Source organism: Aspergillus brunneoviolaceus (genome assembly GCF_003184695.1).
Source record: "Aspergillus brunneoviolaceus CBS 621.78 unplaced genomic scaffold BO95scaffold_66, whole genome shotgun sequence".
Lineage (NCBI taxonomy): Eukaryota > Fungi > Ascomycota > Eurotiomycetes > Eurotiales > Aspergillaceae > Aspergillus > Aspergillus brunneoviolaceus.
In genome coordinates this window covers 118,348-136,822 of record NW_020290796.1, presented here as the reverse complement: position 1 = coordinate 136,822, position 18,475 = coordinate 118,348, and the positions used below count along the sequence as shown (strand labels likewise).

Genomic DNA, 18,475 nt, shown 5'->3' with positions numbered 1-18,475 from the left:
ATTCAAGTCCAGCAAAAGCCGCAGCCGCGCGCTTACCGCCTTGGCACGCCAACCCTGGAGCGGAACGTCATGAACAAGTGAGGATCGTGAACTTCGCCAGGCGCTTCTTTTCACTTCCCGATACCGAATGTTTTAATTCTGACCCCCTGCGACATTGTCCATCCTTCACGCGCCCACTCTCAACAATATCCCCTATGGTCTCCGCGCTATCACCACTATATAAATAGGCAACCTTAGATCGATCTTTGTCAGCGTTCTCTCACTGCGCACCCCCGGTCCTATATAGCGCGGTTTCGCCCCAATTCGACTTCCCCTGTGGCCATCTCAAGGACTTCATATCTGCTCAGCGACAGCCCGTCTAGACGATATATACCACCTCGAGTGCGCCGGTCGACAACGCCGGGGTTGATTGGGCTCTTTTGGTTTTGCATCTGAGAGCCAGCGCCACTTTTGCTAGGGCTCGCACCACCCGGTCCCGCACGCTTTAGGCCACACTTCACCCTACCCTCAATTCACCATGGCGGATGATCTCGATGCGGAGCTTCTCGCCCTGGCGGGTGACTCCTCAGATGAGGAGTCGTCCCCGCCCACCAGAGAAAAGGCCGCCTCCCCGGATCGCCCTTCTTCATCTTCACCACCACCACAATCACCCGCCGCATCATCCACCATGGGTCGCAAAGGCATCGCCAAACCGGCGCGACGTAGTCGAAAGTCCCGTCATGATGACGACGAGGACGGTGAGCTGTAAGTGTTACCCACAAGCTGCCCTCCGGTGTTCACCTTGGGGAAGTCCGCCCGCCACACAATCAAAGGCGCCCGCTGGCTAACACGGTGTGTGCTCCCGCTCCCGATCAGCTCTGCCGCCGAATCTCTTGACTCTGCCAGCATGTCCGAATCCGATTCCGCGTCCGACTCGGAAGGATCCGCCGATATAGGCGAAGATGACGGGCCCATGTTCCCCTACGAGAAGCTCTATTACTCTGCCAAAGACAAGGAGGAGATCATGGCGATGCCCGAGATTCAGCGCGAGCAGATCCTATCGGAACGTGCGCAGGAGGTGGATCGTCACAACCAGGATCTCGCCCTCCGCCGTCTGCTAGCGTCGCGGGAGCGGGAGGAAGCCCGCAAGGCCAAGAAGAACAAGCGGAAGGCGAGCGCCGCGAACCTGGACGAGGGCAACCGCAAGAGCTCGCGGCAGAAGACGACGTTGGGTGGTCGCAAAGTCGGGGAGACGTCGGAGGCGATCGAGGCCTACAAGCGGCAGCGCGAGCAGAAGGGCAAACGCGACGAGCTCCGCCGTCGGGATCCCGCCGCGAAGGATCAGAAGGCCCGCTCCCGGGATGATAGGCTGTCGGATGAGGACGCCGAAGGCGAGAGTGAAGTCGAATGGGACGATCGGGAACGCTCCCCGTCTCCTCCCAAGGACGATCCGCCGGCCGAACTGCGAGATATCCAGCGTACGCGCGTCGGTCGCAGTAATTTCGCGCAGGTCTGTTTCTACCCTGGATTCGAGGAGGCGATCGCCGGATGCTACGCTCGTGTGAACGTCGGTCCCAACCGCGATACGGGATTAAACCAGTACCGTCTGTGTTTGATCAAGAGTAAGACGCCCCCCGGTTTCGTGCCGGATTCATGGCTAACGATGGCAGAAATCGTCGAGGAAGGCCCCATGTACGCCATGGAGGGGCCAAATGGCCGCTCATTCGCCACAAATCAGTACGCCGTGCTGGCCCACGGAAAGGCCGAGAAAAGCTTCCCCTTCATTGCTTGCTCGGATTCCCCATTCACAGAAGTTGGTATCCTCAGTCTCGAGAGGTCTCGCCACATAGACTAATGCTTCCCAGGCCGAGTTCAATCGCTACCGCCAGACCATGGCCATTGAAGACTGCAAGATGGCTACGAAATCCCAGGTGGGCAGCAAAGTCGCGGACATCAACCGGTTACTGAACCACAAGTTCACCAACGAGGAGCTCAACGAGAAGCTACGCAAGCAGGGGTCGTTAGACACCAAGTCGCAATTCTTCAAGCGCGTCGACGTGGAGAAGCAGCTGAAGCTGGCCAAAGCGGCGGGCGACGAGGCCGAGGCGGAGCGGCTGCAGAGCGAGCTGAACAGCATGGCGGCGCCCAAGGTCGCCCACGGCACCAGCCTGTCGCGGCCCCGCGCCGACAAACCCTCCGAGCACGAGCGTCTGGCCGAGCTGAACCTGCGCAACCAGAAGCTCAACTACGAGAACGTCCGCCGCGCCCAGCTCGAGGAGCGGAAGGCCAGCCGCAAGGCCGCCGCGGCGGTGGCCCGTGGCGAGGCGACGCTCAACCCCTTCATGCGGGTGCGCACCCAGGCCCGCACGCACTACGACGTCAACGGCAACACGATCCCGTCACCCACCAAGCCCGGAGAGGGCGGCAGCCAGGACACCTCGGCCTCGGGGACGCCATCCAAGGCCAGCACGCCCACCGCGGGCACCCCGCTCGGCGCCAGCCAGCGCAAAGCCGTCAAGAGCGGCGCCATCCGCCATCGCAACATGGACGACGAGAATATCGCCGCGTTGGATATAGAATTGGATATCGAGATCTAGCTGTGCCATCCCAGCGATAACATGGTCACATCACAGCCACCACTGAGGATTCCATCGACCGAGACTTTGCATGCGACCATCAAATTTGTGCCATCGATGCTCGCCATAGTATATTGGAGGGAGAAACAAAAACAGGGACAGGCAGGAACTTCGGATTTTCGAATGCATTCGAAAGCATTTACTACAGCGTCGGTTGTTTTCCCCGTTTGATTGTACACTTTCGCTTCTCTTTTCTCTTTTTTTTTTTTCAACTTCCCTTCTCTCTCTACCTTCCTTCCTTCGTCTTCTTGTGCTAGGGAATTGGCGTTCATTGGCGTCCAAATGAGAAAGAAATCCACACACACGGCGCGCGCTGTATTTTTAAAGCTCCCCCATGCAATGCAATGCAAATAAACCAACCATGCACGTTGAACACCGCCCTTCCTCAAAACAGTCATGCGTAGATACTGCCCTGTACGTACTGTACGTGTAGTGTAGTATAGACGTGAGCGATAAGCGAACCAGTCACCCACATCACGTGCGATAACAACCCCCGACCCCCGACGCCAACGCGCGCGCGGCGCGTCTTCCTCGCCTACCCGTCCGTCCGCCCGCAGAATCCATCTCCGCGGCGCCCTTGATTAACTTAACGCAACCACTCTCACTGACCCTTAGTCCACTTCACGTTCTCCAGATTACAGCCAGTTTCCCCTACCTTACCCTTCCCATTAACAATCGGAAATGATCACCTCCACCCTCCCTCAAAATTAAAACGCAACGTCTATGATACCCCTGCCCGAAAACATACGATATAATGTCCGCTTCCACACCCTCCACACCGCGCTCGACGCGCGCCGCGTCCCCCGGCACAGACACCGAAATGCTCCTCACCCCGGGCCGCAAGATCAAAGCCATGCTCGCTGCGTTTGATAGCGATAGCGATTCCGGTGGTGAGGACAGGAACCGTAATAATGCTACGCAGAAAGGAATTGGGGCGGGGGGAGATCGCTCCACGACCAAGCTCAGCGACGCGTTGAAGAAGAGCTCGATTTCCTCGTTTGGTGCGCCGATGGTTGACGTTGAGGATGAGGAGGAGGATGAGATTGTGAGGCCTAAGGGGCGGATGGCGGCGCGGTTACAAGGTACTAATGGTCAATCGGGGACGACTGCGTTTGAGAGGGTTAAGAGGGCGTTACACGATGAGGAGGAGAAGGACGACGACGACGACGACGATGACGATGACGATCTCCCGACGGCTGGTCCGCGACGGAGAGGGATTACCACCGTACTTCCCGAGCCTGCAGTCGATCAAGATGATGAGGAGCCGCGGACCCGCGCGTACTCTCCGCTTTTCGTGTCGTCGCCTGTCAAGGGGCGGGACCATGTCGAGGACAATGCCAACACGACGGACGGCGAGGACGAAGCACAGCAACCGAAGAAGAACGCCCGGTTCTTGGCTCTCGTGGCGCAGAAGCGCAAGGAGCGCGAGGAGAAGGAACAGGCTGAGGCGGAGAGACGGGCTGCCGCGCGGGCTGCGAGGCAGCAGGGACAATCTGATTCGGAGATGGTTTTGTCTGCGAGTGAGGGCGACGGCGACGGTGCATCATCGGGCGCCGAAGCCACAGCCAAAAAGCAACAGCAGACGCGGCCTGCGGCGCGCAAGGCCAGCAAAAAGGCCCTGGAGGAGATGAACCGCGAGACGCAGCGGATGAGCCGTAACATGCAGCTGGCGCATCAGGCGCAGACGAAGAAGAAGATCACCAAGGAGAGCTTCTTCGCGCGGTTCAACTTCGGACAGCCGGCTGTCCCCCAAGAAGCTGCACCCCCAGCTGGCGAAACCTCATCTAGCGCGGCGGGCTCGCAGAATTCGTCGGATGTCGAGGCACAGAAAGACAAGGAGACGCCCCGGACGTCGCCGGTCCTGGGGCCGGCGGACAAGGTGTCTGCTACAAAGGAAACAGACGAGAATCCAGCTGAGCCCGAATTCCCGACGCTCAAGGAGATTCTCGCCAACCCACCGACGCAGCCCGAGCAACCGGTTGTGGCTCAAATGGAGGTGGAGTCGACAGGTCAGAAAATAGATGCAACACACCTCAAAGAGAAGAAGGCCCTGAACCTGCCTGCGGTCCGCGTCAGGCTATCACGAGAAGAAGTGGCACGCCATCAGAAAGACGACTCGGACAGTGACCTTGAGATTGTTACATCGCCCGCCAAATGCCGCCGGATCGCGGCTTTCGAGAACCTTCCCGCCAAGAAACTACAGGAGTCGGCTTCAATGATCAAGTTGAAAGCTCTGGCGCACTTGACCTCGCCCAACCGCAAATCCAAGGGCATGAACGGGGCTCAGCTCTCTGCCACGTTGCTCCTGAAGGCAAGACAGCAAGCTGCCAGGGAGCGACAGGAGAGGATCGAAGAGCTCAGAGCCAAGGGTATTCACATCGAGACGGCGGAAGAGCGCGCGGCCATGGAGGACGAGCTGGAGAACCTGGTTGAGAAGGCACGCATGGAGGCCGACGCGATTGCCAAGCAAGAACGCAAAGCTGCCAAGCGCGACGGCGACGACGATGACGAGGACGAGGACTTCGAATACTCGGGGTCAGAGGATGGGGAGAACGGCGAAGACGACGAAGACGAGGAAATGGCAGACGCACAAGGAGGCGGTGATGGATTGGTCGACTCTGAAGCCGACGAAGGGGATGAATCGGAAGACGACAAGTCAGAAGTCGTGTCGATCGAGGAGACGAATATTTCTACCCAGAGACGCAAGCGACAGACTCGGGTAATCAGCGACGACGAGGACGAGGACGATGTGCAAGAGCCGAAAACCCCAGCCAAGCCCATCATCGGTGCCACCACTCCTGGAACCCGGTCTGTCGACCGGCCTCACCTCCCCGCGCAGAGCTCCAACGACCTGCTAAGCTTGACGCAAGCCTTTGCGGGCACCATAGCCGGAAGCCCCCAGCGCAGCCAACAGACGCCTGCTCCCACACTGCCGAGCACGTTGCCCGAGCCTGGACTCCACGAGTCCGACTCCAATGTGATCATCAAAGACAGCCAGGTGCCCCGGGCCGAGTCTCATGACATCCTCACTCACTACGCCCCGTCCATCGCGCGGGTGTCGGAATCCCCGGCTCCACGCTCCGTCTCGAACTTCTCGCAAATCCCCGACCCGACGCAGGATGAAGGGTTCATTCTCTCGCCGTTTGACCCGTCGAAGCGCTTCCTCGGCACGCCACAATCGACCATCGAAACCGTCATCGTGGACCAGAACCAGTCCCCAGTGCCCACGAGAAGCATGCGCCACTTGAAGCGTGGTGGTCGCGCCGCTGACCTTTCCATGATCGAAGAACAAGAGGAAGACAACGGAGACTTCGAAATCAACGCCAATGCCTTCAACATCATGAAGGCGTCGAAGAAGAACAAGAAGCCTGCCGTCCTCTTCGACAAAAGCAAGAGCAAGGCCAAGGACGTGGTGGAAGAAGCAGCCGAGGAGTCGGACGACGAATACGCCGGACTGGGCGGCGGAAGCGACGAGGACGACGATGACGAGGAGAACGCCTACGACCGAGCGATGATCAACGACCACAGCGGGGAGACAGTTGACGAGAAGCAACTTGCCGCCCTGAATGCGTGAGTCTGCCCTTCCCCTTTCATTTCCGGTAACTAACCACGAACACACTAGACACCACCAACGCACCACCGACGAAAAGCAAGTCGCCAAGCTCCTGAAGGACATCACCACGGGCGCCCTCCGGCGGCGCCGCGGCGCCAACGCAGACGACGAGTTCGACCTGGACGACTCGGACGACGAGCTCCTGGCGCGGCGCCGCGAGAAGCAGCGCGAGTTCGCGCGGATGCGCAAGGCGCTTCTGGCGGACGAGAAGATGGGCGAGATCGCCGAGAACCCGAAGAAAGCGGCCTTCTTCCGGGCGGTGGAGGACCGCGACGACGAGGAAGACATGGGGCTGGAGTTTGAGGAGGAGGGGGAGGACGAGGAGAGTCAACAAGACAGCAACCCCCAACCCTCAGAATCGCAACCCGACAACACTATCAACTCCGAAATCAACAACAAAAGAAAACGCCCCCTCGACCCCAGCACCGAGTCCACCTACAACCGACCCCCGCCCCACCTCCGCCGCAAGCCCGCCTCCGCCATGTCCAAGAAACCCGCGACGCTGGCCGAGATCCGCGAGACCCTAAGCTTTTTGACCGAGACGCACGAGTACGACTCCTTCCACGAGGACGCCTCCCTGGACCACGACCACGACCACGACCACAACCAACCAGAAGAAACCACCCTCGACCCCGCCGACTTCGCATCCGATAACTCCGACGACGAACTCGCCGCCGTGGCCGGACCCAGCCACCAACAAAAACCGCCCCCAAGTAACCTCCTCACCCACCACCCACGCCGCACGCGCGGCCCCGTCGTCGACCGCCTCGCCCTCCTCCGCCAAGCATCCAGCAACTCCACCTCCTCATCCACAGGCGGAGGCAAACTCGCTTTCGCAACGGATTCCCCAACCACCACCACCACCACCAAGGACCGCAGCACCTTCGGCCTCGGCTTCACCCGCCCCCCGCCTTTCCTCCGGCGCAGCACCACCGCCTCCTCCTCCTCCTCATCCTCAGGGGGAGCAGGACCAGCAAGTCGACGGAGTAGCGCCGCATCCATGACCTCCGGCCACGGGGCCGTGAACCCCGCCGGAATCAAAAAATCAGGGGGGAATGCCACCGCCTCCGCCTCCGTGAATGCATACACGGCGGCGCGCGAGCGGGAACGCGAGCGGGAGCTGCGCCTGCAACGCGCCCAGCGAGGCACCGCGGCCGGGTCGCGCAAATTGGCGGCGGCGCTGTTGGATCAGCGCACGGCGAATCGGTTGGGGGCTTTGGGGGGCGGGGGGCGGTGGGAGTAGATCCCTTAGCCCCTTTTCCGGGGTTTGGGATTCATGTGAGGGGAGGGGAAGGGGATTATGTGCTATACTTTACTTTAGGGGGGTGGGGGATGGGGGATGGGGGATGTGGAATGTGGTGAGGGGATGTGGGGGGTAGAAGTGAGAGGGAGGGAGGGGGTCGATGTGCTAACCTCAGAGGAAGGGAAGGCAAGGGAAGGGGAAGGGATGATGATAATGATACCTTGGTTCGGTTTATTGTTTGTTTGGGGTTTGTCAGCTTGTATTTAGTGGGTTATGTGCGGAGGGATTGGTGTTTGGAGTTTGGAGTTTGGGAGGTACCTTGTAGTGAATTGAACTACCTAGTTGTAACGGGGCTTGGGCTTGAGCTTGAGCTGGAGCTGGAGCTGGAGTATATCAGTTACTGTTGATTGAGTTCTTGCTATTGTCTGGTTATTATATGCACATATACTCATATACTTGCCTTTAGGCCCAGCAACTCAATAGATGGATTGTATGGTTGTTGGACTTATGGCTCTTCCCCCCCCCCCCCCCCCCCGATATGAATATGGTTATTGGGGCCAGAAAGCTATGCTCGAGGTATTTGACCTCACAGTAATACTAACTGTAAAGCGGCATACAGACCTCATGAGCAACAGACTACAAACAAGAGAAACTGATCCCACCAAGTCACCAGCAGCACACTACATATTGCATGTCCGAGATTACCTTTCTACCAATGGATACGCAGTGCGGGAGAACCGCCTTAGCCCAGTCAACCGTCGGATAGACGAGTTCAAAATTCAGAGGCTCGCTACCGCTAACAATCATATTGTAAATGCTGGGCCTGATACCGTGCCGACTACCAAACCACGTGCGAGAGACCGGACCGAACATGCTCGTGATTTCAACGCTGCATGTGTTGCGGTCGTCCTGGGCTTGCAGCATATAGAGATGTATGTCTGTAGACATCTGTCCCCATGTTTCCACGGTCGTGGATTGTTGATGACCAGGATGAGTTGCATAATGGAGCCGAGTCTTCAGTCGAGATGTATCGGTGTTATGAACCATACTAACCATGAACGAAGAGTAGGTGCAGATTGGTGATGTCCACATGAGTCGTGTTATAGATAACCTTATCTGAGGCGCATGGCGCATGGCGCATGGCGCATCACTTCTCATTGATAGAGTGTTCATCCATAGCAGCTATCAGGCTCTGCAGCCCGTGAGCCAGGTGCTGAGGACCCGCAGCGGCGCCCTGTTCCTCGGACTTCGGGACATGATACACGACATAGTCTGCCGCCAAGGACTTCACGTCCGTCGCCGTCCATCGGTTCGTGTTCAGCTGTTGCATGACGGCTCGGACCTTGGGGGAGACGAGGAATGGGTTGGGTTTGGTCGCCTTAAGGACTAATTCGATGGTTCGGAGGAAGGCGGTGCACAGGCGGCCCCATCCGAGACTCATGTGCCAGAGCCCGACCACGCAGCTCTCCAGGACGAGGCTCCACTTCGGGTCTTGAGGGCGCAGTTGGGAGACAGAATGTACGCCCGCCGCACAGAAGTAGTGGAGCATGACGATCGGCAAGGACTTGAATCCATGGCAAGTCTGGAACAGCAGGATGAGAGATCCGATGACCCCCATGGCTTGTAATTTGGCATCCTGGGTGTCAAACTCCGTCTCAAATGGATTGTTCGTCGGATTAGAATAGAGATTAAAGATTTCGCATAATGAGACCACTGTCGCGTGATAGTACATGCTGTCGCCACATGGTAAGTAGAAGCATAAACGAAGAAGCGTGTCTAGACTTACTGTAACGTGAGAATATGGGGCGACGTATTCTCATCCGGGGTGATGGTGGAAGGTAAACTGGCCCGCCAGTTCAGGAGCTTCTCGTAGAGCTGAAAGCCGTACTCCCAGTTCTGTTGATCCAGAGGTGAGTCTGGGAACCTCAACGCAAAAGCCGCTATGTCATTGACAATCATCACGAGACCGCCTCGAGCTCTCGCGGCCGTATGCACAAACGGCCTGAAAATAGGGGTGAGAAACGGGTATGGACTCCATTCATCGCCATCGTCTAGTGCCGCCGCTTCGGTCGCTGAGAACCTGACAGACGGTGGCCGCTTCCACGCCGATTCCTTCCGATACACTTGCGCAGCCAGTCTGTGGTGTGTCAGCGTGTGTGTGGAGGGGAGTTTGGAGCAGGAACGTACGCTTGAACATCAAATACAGCCCATGCGACTAGTCGATGACACCTGTGAAGCGACTCGACATCCTCGTCGACAGTGTCTTCAAGGAAAGAAGGGCACTCCTCATGCAGCCTTAAACCAAGACATAACGTAGCGCCGTGCATGATGTATCGTGTGCCCATTCGGTCCAGCCCAAAAGTGCAACACAGCAAGCCAATCATGACACTGGATTGTGCTGTAGGAAGACAGGTGATTTCTTTCTCGACATTCCAAAGACGTTGCAAGGCCGAATATATCTTCTGGCCCAAAACCTTCTCCTCCCTTCGATCCGTGAGTCGCGCCAGATGGTAGGAGAAACTCTATCATCCAGGTTAGTCGGGGTTACCCATGAGAAACATAACAGGACCGGAAGAGCGATTACACAGCCGAAGAAGAGAAGCGCGTGGACTAGGAGAGCTGAGCAGAACCCCGTCTGACCGCGCTCCAGGTCGCGAAGGAACAGCTCCTGGTCGATGAGGTGCCACGTCGGGTTGTCCCAGGTGAAGTATAGAGACAAAAGATGGCTGGCCGTGGTATTGTCAACAAGGTCAGTCCAGTGACCGATGTTGGTGGTTTGAATCGGGGGACAATCCTGCAGAGGTTGAGTTGCGCTGGCACGATTGGAGGCCAGGGTTAGGTGCATACGGGCCAATGAGATGCCCGGGAGTGGCTGTGGCAGATGTTGATCCGATAGCGATCGGGCGGTCATCAGCGTGGAGAATGCATCGGTGTTCCCTTGAAGGTGTTTCTGCGACTGTAAGCAATGTGTATCTCGACGAGGGCGGGAGGCCACTCACACTGATGATTTCTTCGATGGGTTTGATGTCCTGGCGGGCAGTTTCGGAGATGATCTCCCGCAACAAAGACTCATATGCTGTGACTTGGGAGCGAACCGAATCCAGCTCCAGCTGCTGGCGCTCACGCTTTGACCCCGCATAGTTACAGTCGAGAGCAAGACGACTACATTGCCTACACACGGGCTTGCGACCGTCACACTTGGTCTTCCTGGCCCGGCAGGCCACGCACGCACGGGCAGTGCGCTGCTGATTGTTTTTGAGTGATGGAGGGACAAGCCGGGGGATGGGCACTTTGCCCTTTTGCGCGGCAGCAGGAATAAGGCCTTTTACGGGGTCATCGGCCGCCCCGGGATCAGCGGACTCCTGCATGTCAATGTCACAACCATGAAGGGAAGCGGAGAGGCAGAGGCAAATCAAGAGATGAAGGAAGAGGAGGAGAACAAGGAGAAGAGGAAAGAAGACCTCGAACAGGCATCAAAGTTGAATGATAACAATGGCAACGTTACACCCTGGCATCCAGAACCGACGCCAAAACTGGATGGATGATTAACACATGCCAAGACATGCCGGACCCCCGAATGAAAAGAAGAAGAAAAAAAAGAGAAAAACCTGCAATGGCTCAAAAGTTCGGATCGAAATAGCTGCCGCATGTAGGAGCAACTTTAATTTGCTGATGGCCAAAGGAGGAGTTTTCCATTTGAAAACTGGCCAATCCGGTCCACACGTACCACACTATAACCAGCTGCTCGGGTCCCAACAATTACCATCTTGGCAAAGATCCATCGATGACGTCCTCGGCTTTGGGTGCCCGCATTCAGTTCGGGGTTTGCTTTTTTTGTGTTCGCGTCCTGCAAGTAAGGACGAGAGATAGTCTTCCCCCTGGACAACCCTTCCCTTCAAGCTTGGCGGTGTATTCATGACTCGTGAAGGTCATCTAGACCAAGCGTGTCAGTTCAAGGTTGATAGAAATACCCCAGATCGTACCACAATCTGCCAAGTTGCCCTGAGATCGTCTCCACAGGATTAATACTCCCACTAAGACAGGACAATGGAAGTAAGCTCAGTCAGCATAGGTCGTGAAGATTATACCTGGACTCGACATGCCACTCAACGAGGGGTGGTTGAGCAAACCTCTGTGGCCCACCGGCTGCAAGGGTAAAATTACCACTGCCTCGCTCTTTCCCCTTGACCAGACCATCAGCCTCAACGAAGTACTCCGTAGTCTGATGCTGAAGAAAACCCAAGCGAATTGAAACCTATCGCGAAAACCCACGCGACTAGTGCTTCAGGAGCCAAAACACTAGCCTTGTCCTTCCCGCCGAATGAGTCCACAATCGCCAATCATGATCACTGACTTGAGCTCCTTGACCAGTCGGTATTTTTTTGCCGTAATTTGTTGAGGGTTGTCAGATGTCTTGGCGAGAAGCCACTTCGGAACTATCAACTGCCGGCCGGGTCCAATGAACATGCAGGAAAAAAGATGTCTCTGGGTCAGGAGGGGCACGGCGGATAAACCTCGCTGATGACTCGCTCAGTGTAGCAGTGGCAGTGGGTGTTGGAGAGACTCCGAGAGACCGTCTCGAGAGACTCCTGCCTATTTGGTTCTTAGTCCGACTTGAACGCCTGGATTCACCACTCAGTATGGTACATACTATACAAGCCTAATCGGGGTGTTCGTCAGCCAAAATCTTTTCTCGGGAAGTACGAGTACGTTTCCCGAATCCAGTTGTGCAAGAGTGGTGCTACCCCGACGGGCAGTAGTAAGGCGGTTGTAGCCGCATGGCTATTGTCACAAGGGTAAAAGAGGCCTCGGGGTAACTAACCAATTCAAGTATATTTAGCCTCTGCGTGTAGACATATGTTTTAGAGAGGTGAGTACTGTACACAGTACACCGATCGCGGTTCGCGGTTCGGATGATGTTGCGGATGTTGTGGCGGTGTGGCGCGGCGCAGAGGCTACACAACCCCACACGGTGGAACATGGCAGTGAGACTCGATTGACCATTGAGACTATGATTATTGCGAAATCGAACGTGAATTTAGTCCTCCACAATGCAGCAAGGTCTTTGACGAAGATGAACGAGGCGTGAGTCGGGCTGTCGGAGGTGGAGGAGGAGGAGGAGGAGGAGGAGGAGAGTGAAAGAGGAGAGGTGGACGGGAAGAAGACGAAGATGGAGGGAGAACAAACCGAATACAAACAACTACTGTGCTGACACCACTCCCATACTAGACAACGTCTGACCATACCATCCATCAAGCATTACAAGGTCTCACAGCATTCATTCTAGCCATACAAATCGGATTCCCTCACCAAGACATTAGTCCCCAACCACACTACGTATAGCCGAGACATTATCTAGGCACTTGCGGGGGAAAGCCCGGGGTCAATATCAGATCCCTTCTATAGCTTCCCCACTATTCTACGAGAGCACATACGACATACGACACCAACTATGACACCAACTAGCAGGCAAAGGCGAAGAGAAGAGGATCATAAATCATCATTGGATGTATCAGACAATGCTAATATCGCTTTCCACCAGAACAACAAAAAAATGGGCTTCAGACCAGTTTGGCTTCACGACCTGATCTTTTTTTATCAAGAAAAAGAAAAATTCCCCATCAGCTCTATATACAGGAACCACGAGCAAAAGAATATAAAAAACATGCAAAAGGGGTGAAAACTTGGCAGCCGGGCCAGAAACACAAACAACAGGAGGAAGAAAAGGCAGGGAAAAGCTTACGCCGCGAAGAACAGCTCATCGAAGCGCTCCGTGGCTTCCTGGGTGACATCGACCCCATAGATCTCGCGCTGAACGTCGGCGTCGGCCCACTTGTCGGGGACGGGGCCCTTGCCCTCGCGGAGGGCGGCGAACTGCTTGTCGCGCTCCTCCTTGGCGGCGCCGTCGCCCAGGTGCAGGGCGCGGCCGGAGGCGGCGGCCAGCTCGACGAGGGCGTAGGCGCGGTTCTTGCGGATCTTCTCGTAGACCTTGAGGGCCTTGTTGATCGAGGCCGGGGTGGTGTCGGGCAGCTGGGCCAGGACCTTGCCGATGACGGCGCCGTCCTCGATCGCCTGCGCGGCGCCCTGGGCCAAGTGGGGGAGGGTCGGGTGGCAGGAGTCGCCGACGAGGGCGACCGACTCGTGCACCCAGGTGGGCAGCGGCTCGTGGACGCGCAGCTTCCACTCGCAGACCTCGCCCTCGGGGACGTAGCCGAGCATGCGCTGGACCATGGGGCAGAAGTCGCCGAAGACCTGCAGCATGACGGACTTGTCGCCGCGGGTGGTGTAGGTGGCGTTGGTGGCCGCGGCGAAGTTGATGTCGGGCTGGGTGGTCGAGAGGTTGTAGATGGTGTTGTTGGAGACCGGGTAGGCGATAATGTGGCGCTTCTCGCCGATCCAGCGCGTGACCTTGTTGCCGCTGATCAGCGCCAGCAGCTCCGGGTCATCCTTGACCTGGTCCTTGTGGATCATGATCCGGTACGCGGCCTGGTTGGTGTCCTTGACGCCGGCCTGGATGCCGAGCAGGTCGAGCATGGCAACCCGCGTGTTGGACTTGATGCCGTCGGCGCCGAGGAGGACGTCAGCTTCGACGCGGTAGGGCTCCTGGGCGGTGTCGCGGGGAACGGCCTTGAAGGACGGCTTGGAGCCGAAGGTGACATCTTGGGCGGTGGTCGCAAAGTGGAAGCGAATGGCGTCGGGGTGGCGGAGACAGCCCTGGTAGAGGCCGTTGGCGAGGGAGGAACGGTGTCCAACCATGTGCGGGTAGCCATACGTATCCGCAATGTATTCCAGCGGTACGTGCGCCAATTCCGCGTCCGTTGCTCCAACTGCACAATGATGGGTCAGTCACTCATTCCTTAATCAAAAAAAAAAAAAAAAGAAAAAGAAAAAGAAAACATACCCCGGACGCTGGTCTCAACAATGTTGACAGCCTCGGCCTCAATCTGCTTCCACACACCCAAACGGTCGAGGACGCGGGCCATGTTGGGGGCAAGTTGGATACCGGCTCCAACAAAGCCCAGGTCATGCGCCGTCTCATAGACATCGATATTCTTGAAACCCTCCCGGGCCAAAGCCAGAGCGCAGGTGAGACCACCCATACCTGCGCCCAAAATGGCCACCTTAAGATCTTGCGGGGACTGAGCCATTGTGTGAGAGGAGAGGAGAATGCTAACAATAGTAAAGAAGAGAGGAGAGGAGATTGTTCTTAGAGGAGTAAAACAGTGTGCAAAAGATCCAAGTGGAAGAGGATATACAGGGCATTAAATATGGGATGGCAGCCGGCAATCGGACTGGCGAAAGCGGAGTAAATCTTACCCGTGATGCTTTTTCCTCCCCACGATTTCCCACATTCCATCCAACGGGGGGCCTCGACTGGCGCCTCTTGCCTTCCGACCAGCCCGGAGAGGCGAATTCTAATGCTACTGCTTCCCTCGCCGGTGACTGGTTTGGTCGTCCCCCAGGCTTTGGCGCAGAGGTTCATGGTTTCCCCACAGATCGGTAACTGTGCCCCGTGGGGCGATTCAGTCTTACTCCCGGGGATGAGATTATCCTCCCAGTGACGCGGACACCGGGAATCCATGGGATTACTAATGGCTGACGCTATGTAGCTAACTAACTCGTGACATTAATTATTGGTATTATCTGTATATCGGTACATCGGTCAGAGTGTGGAGTACCTAGTACGTACTCCGTAGTAGTATACAAAAAAGTGAATGTGGGGAAGTGACATAAGTGATCGCCCTTCTTTTCCAGAGATGCTCTCTCTCCACCACACTCTACAAAGCATTTCCCAGCTCCCCAACAATGGTACCCACGGGCACTCCGATAGCCGGCAACCCCAGGCCAGACACCAAGGCGGCAACATCGGGATCCAGCTTGATCAGCAGGAGACCACCGTCCTCACCCACCACAGTGAGCAGGCAATCCACAACCGGTCCCAAGTTGGCAATCAGGTCGCCCACCGAGGCAGCCGACCGGATCACTTGGCCCACGCTGCGCCCAGCCTCGTTCAAGCCCAGGTTGACCAGGAGCTGCGCCACGGGGTTGCTTAGACGGATCAGCAGTGGCTTGAGGTCTTCGCCGGTGATTTGAAGGATGCAATCCACCACGGGGGCCAGCTCCTCGAGCAGACCCGCCGGCTTCGAGACATCAGTCCGACGCTTGAGGCTGCTGCCAATATCGCTGAGCACATTTCCCACCGGCTGAGCGAGCGCATCAAGGCCAAGCTCGCGAAGGAGATCAGCCACGGGGTGGTCCAATTCGATCAACAAGAAACCAAGACCCTTGCCCGTCACGATGCAAAGGTTGTCCACGGGCTGACCCAAGTCCGACACCAGCTCACCGATGCTGGAGGCGCTTCGGAGGAGGCTTCCCACGGGCTGAGATAGACCCACCAAGCCGAGTCCGGCCAACAGGTCAGTAACTGGGTCGCTCAGCTGGATGAGCAATTCCTCCGTGCCGCTGCCGACGACCTTCAACAGGCGATCGGCCTGAGGACCCAGATCCTGAATCAGATGGCCTGTGCCGTGGCAGTGGCCGCTCTCACACGACGAAGATCCCGACGGGGTCGAGCCGGGGGTCGAGGAGCCAGGTCCGGAGGGAACGGTTGCAGATGGTTGAGAACCGCCGGACGCGCCGGGGGAGCTTCCAGGACCGGCTGAACCAGAGGGGTTCGAGGGGCCAGAGGGGCCAAATCCAGAGTGGCCACTAGGTCCTGCAGGGCCTGATGGGCTGGAAGATCCGGAGCCACCGGGACCAGAGGGACCAGACGGATCAGAAGAGCCCGTGGATCCAGGAAGACCCGAAGGCTGTCCAGAAGGTTCAGCACTCGGAGACGATGCTGCCAACGGCACAGTAGCGGAGGGAGCGGGCCGGAAGCCTGGAAGAGTGACAGGCTGGGAGGAAGCAGGCGCTGGCTTGCCGGGGAAAGAAGGAACCCCGGATGGAGAGCCACCGGGAGAGAGGGACGCTGAAGGAGCAGGAGACTCGGACTCGAGGGCAGGCTGCGGGGGCTCAGAGCCAGAGCCAGAGCCAGAGCCATGACCGCCATTGGGCTGGCAGGTACATTCACCGTCGCGAGCGTAAGGCTGGCCCACGGGGCTCGCCACCGTGCAGGCGGCCAGGACGAGGGCCGTCAAGAAAGAGGCCTTCATTGTTGAGAGAGTGTCTAACGTGTAGCCGACAAGGGCAAGAGAATGACGGGTCGACAAGTTGAGGAGAAGAGGAAGGACAGAAGAAACTGGAGGCAAAGAATGGTTGACCTGCTTGATCCTGGATGATGAAGGGTGATGAGACAGTCCCAGGAGGGTTGCGGGCGTGATATATATACCCGGTCCTGGCCATGGAGGGTGATTTTGAAGGTATTCGGATTTTGGACTGAGTGATTGAAAAAGGTAAACTTCAGCTGAGCAGCTGCAGCTAGTGAGAAACTATTGCCCGTCACAAAGAATCACTCCGATCGAATATGTTGATACATCACGGCGATCGGCGCAAAGCTGACAGTTAGTGAGCGAGACGCGAAACCCAACTCATGTTCTAGATTCATGCGCTGACGGGCACTTATCGATCGGACAATCCTTATCTAGGCTCAGACCGATGAGCGTCTCCTGTCAGGCGTAGATGCCTCTGACCATCGAATAGAGGTTAGGTGCATTTGGCGAAATGTTCCTGTAAGAAAATTGCGAGTGAGTGATGAGTGAACGCATAGAAGATAGGTTTAGTATGCGCATTACGGAGTACTCGAGCATCAAACCTTGTATCCTTGCTCTCTCCCCGGTATGAACCACAATATGGCGATGGCTTGTAGTCTATCCAAAGTGGCTGTCAATGGTCGCTTGCCGGGCTCTCGCTTGGCCGAATGAACCGTCCCCATCTCGACAAGGATTGACCCGAAACCCCCCTGGTCAGGATGTAGACGCATGCAGGAACCAGGATGTTGGCACGAGCTCTTGGTCTGGAACCCGCCGATCGGCCTCGAGCTGAGCCCTAATGCCACCGCCTGCATCCCGCTATTGATCGCCGGCATAAGCTCAAGCAAACATTTCTATAGACCACACAGACTGTCGTAAAGAGTTTTTCTGTCGATAGATAGATCTAGACATGAAAAGGATACATCTCTACATGACAGTTGTCATTTACACGAGATTGTTCTCCTTTATTCTTCTACTCCCCGACGGAGTAATTGGGTTCCGACACGAAGCCTTGGCTTGGAGGATGACTTAGCAGAGCCTAGACTTGGAAGCAATTGAACAAAAGACCTCGCAGGTGGAAAAGAAGGTCTAGCATGGGTTGAACGAATGGGAAAAACCAAACGAAGGGGACTGAAGAACAGCCGACTATTGAGTCCGAGTAATGTGATAGCACAAGCCATAGCCACTCAAGCCACGAGTTCCAAGTGTCCCTGGCAAAGCACAAGTTCGAGATCTGAGACGCATCGCTCTAGCCACCAAGATATCTTCTTGATTGACCTGCTATACTATCTCGATCTGTTAATCGCTATCGACCGAGTTTAACCTAATGCTGCTCGGGCGGTCGACGAAACACAAACCACTAGGATTCGATACTGCCTGCACAGTACACCTTTAACACCACGGATAACAGGTCCAGGGTTCCCACAACGCGTTCCCACAACGCATTCCCACAACGCCCCAGATGGCAATCCTTACGACCTACGTTCTCCATGAATGGATAACAGCCGAAGAGCTTCATCCTGCAACCAGGACAGAATAGTCACCCGGCAGATATCCCTGCAGCAAACCCCCAGCATTCAACCCAGAGCCCAACCCTAAGATGTCAACGGAACCAACATGCGTCACCATGAAAACAGACGCTCGGAACAGACCTCCGCGCCGGACTCCCCTCCACGATCCCAACCCCCTCACAGTCCCCTGCAGAACCAAATTAATGCTATCCAACCTCAATGCCCTGAAACGGAGCATCTCGATCTCTCACCCAGCAGCCCACCATCATGGCTAGTACCTCCCTTGACACGGAGGTGCCTGG

General features: G+C 56.7%; 5 protein-coding genes across 5 annotated transcripts; 2 read left to right on the top strand and 3 right to left on the bottom strand.

Moving 5' to 3' along the window:
• The first annotated feature begins 122 nt into the window (after nt 1-122).
• BO95DRAFT_420859 (RNA polymerase-associated protein) lies at nt 123-2,812 on the top strand. Its single transcript, XM_025584546.1, has 4 exons — nt 123-744; nt 856-1,601; nt 1,650-1,792; nt 1,845-2,812. Exons 1-4 carry the CDS (start codon nt 518-520, stop codon nt 2,574-2,576), a joined length of 1,848 nt encoding a protein of 615 aa, XP_025438859.1. The 5' UTR covers nt 123-517; the 3' UTR covers nt 2,577-2,812.
• Nucleotides 2,813-3,369: 557 nt separating this feature from the next.
• Nucleotides 3,370-7,471, top strand: BO95DRAFT_434992 (uncharacterized protein; the record flags this gene model as incomplete). Its single annotated transcript, XM_025585161.1, has 2 exons — nt 3,370-6,185; nt 6,238-7,471. The coding sequence occupies 2 exons, from the start codon at nt 3,370-3,372 to the stop codon at nt 7,469-7,471; spliced, it is 4,050 nt and encodes a 1,349-aa protein (XP_025438858.1).
• A 1,147-nt stretch (nt 7,472-8,618) lies between these two features.
• On the bottom strand, nt 8,619-10,839 carry BO95DRAFT_371137 (putative C6 transcription factor; the record flags this gene model as incomplete). The annotated part of the gene is made up of 5 exons (XM_025582943.1): nt 8,619-9,204; nt 9,258-9,608; nt 9,659-9,993; nt 10,041-10,421; nt 10,471-10,839. 5 exons carry the CDS (start codon nt 10,837-10,839, stop codon nt 8,619-8,621), a joined length of 2,022 nt encoding a protein of 673 aa, XP_025438857.1.
• Nucleotides 10,840-12,863: 2,024 nt separating this feature from the next.
• On the bottom strand, nt 12,864-14,685 carry BO95DRAFT_396460 (putative monooxygenase). The gene is made up of 2 exons (XM_025583751.1): nt 14,373-14,685; nt 12,864-14,298 (listed from the first exon to the last, which is right to left on the bottom strand). Exons 1-2 carry the CDS (start codon nt 14,617-14,619, stop codon nt 13,211-13,213), a joined length of 1,335 nt encoding a protein of 444 aa, XP_025438856.1. The 5' UTR covers nt 14,620-14,685; the 3' UTR covers nt 12,864-13,210.
• Nucleotides 14,686-15,249: 564 nt separating this feature from the next.
• Nucleotides 15,250-15,996, bottom strand: BO95DRAFT_371115 (uncharacterized protein; the record flags this gene model as incomplete). Its single annotated transcript, XM_025582942.1, has 1 exon — nt 15,250-15,996. A coding segment is annotated over one exon (747 nt), but the record flags the coding sequence as incomplete, so codon positions are not given.
• Between the last annotated feature and the right edge of the window lie 2,479 nt (nt 15,997-18,475).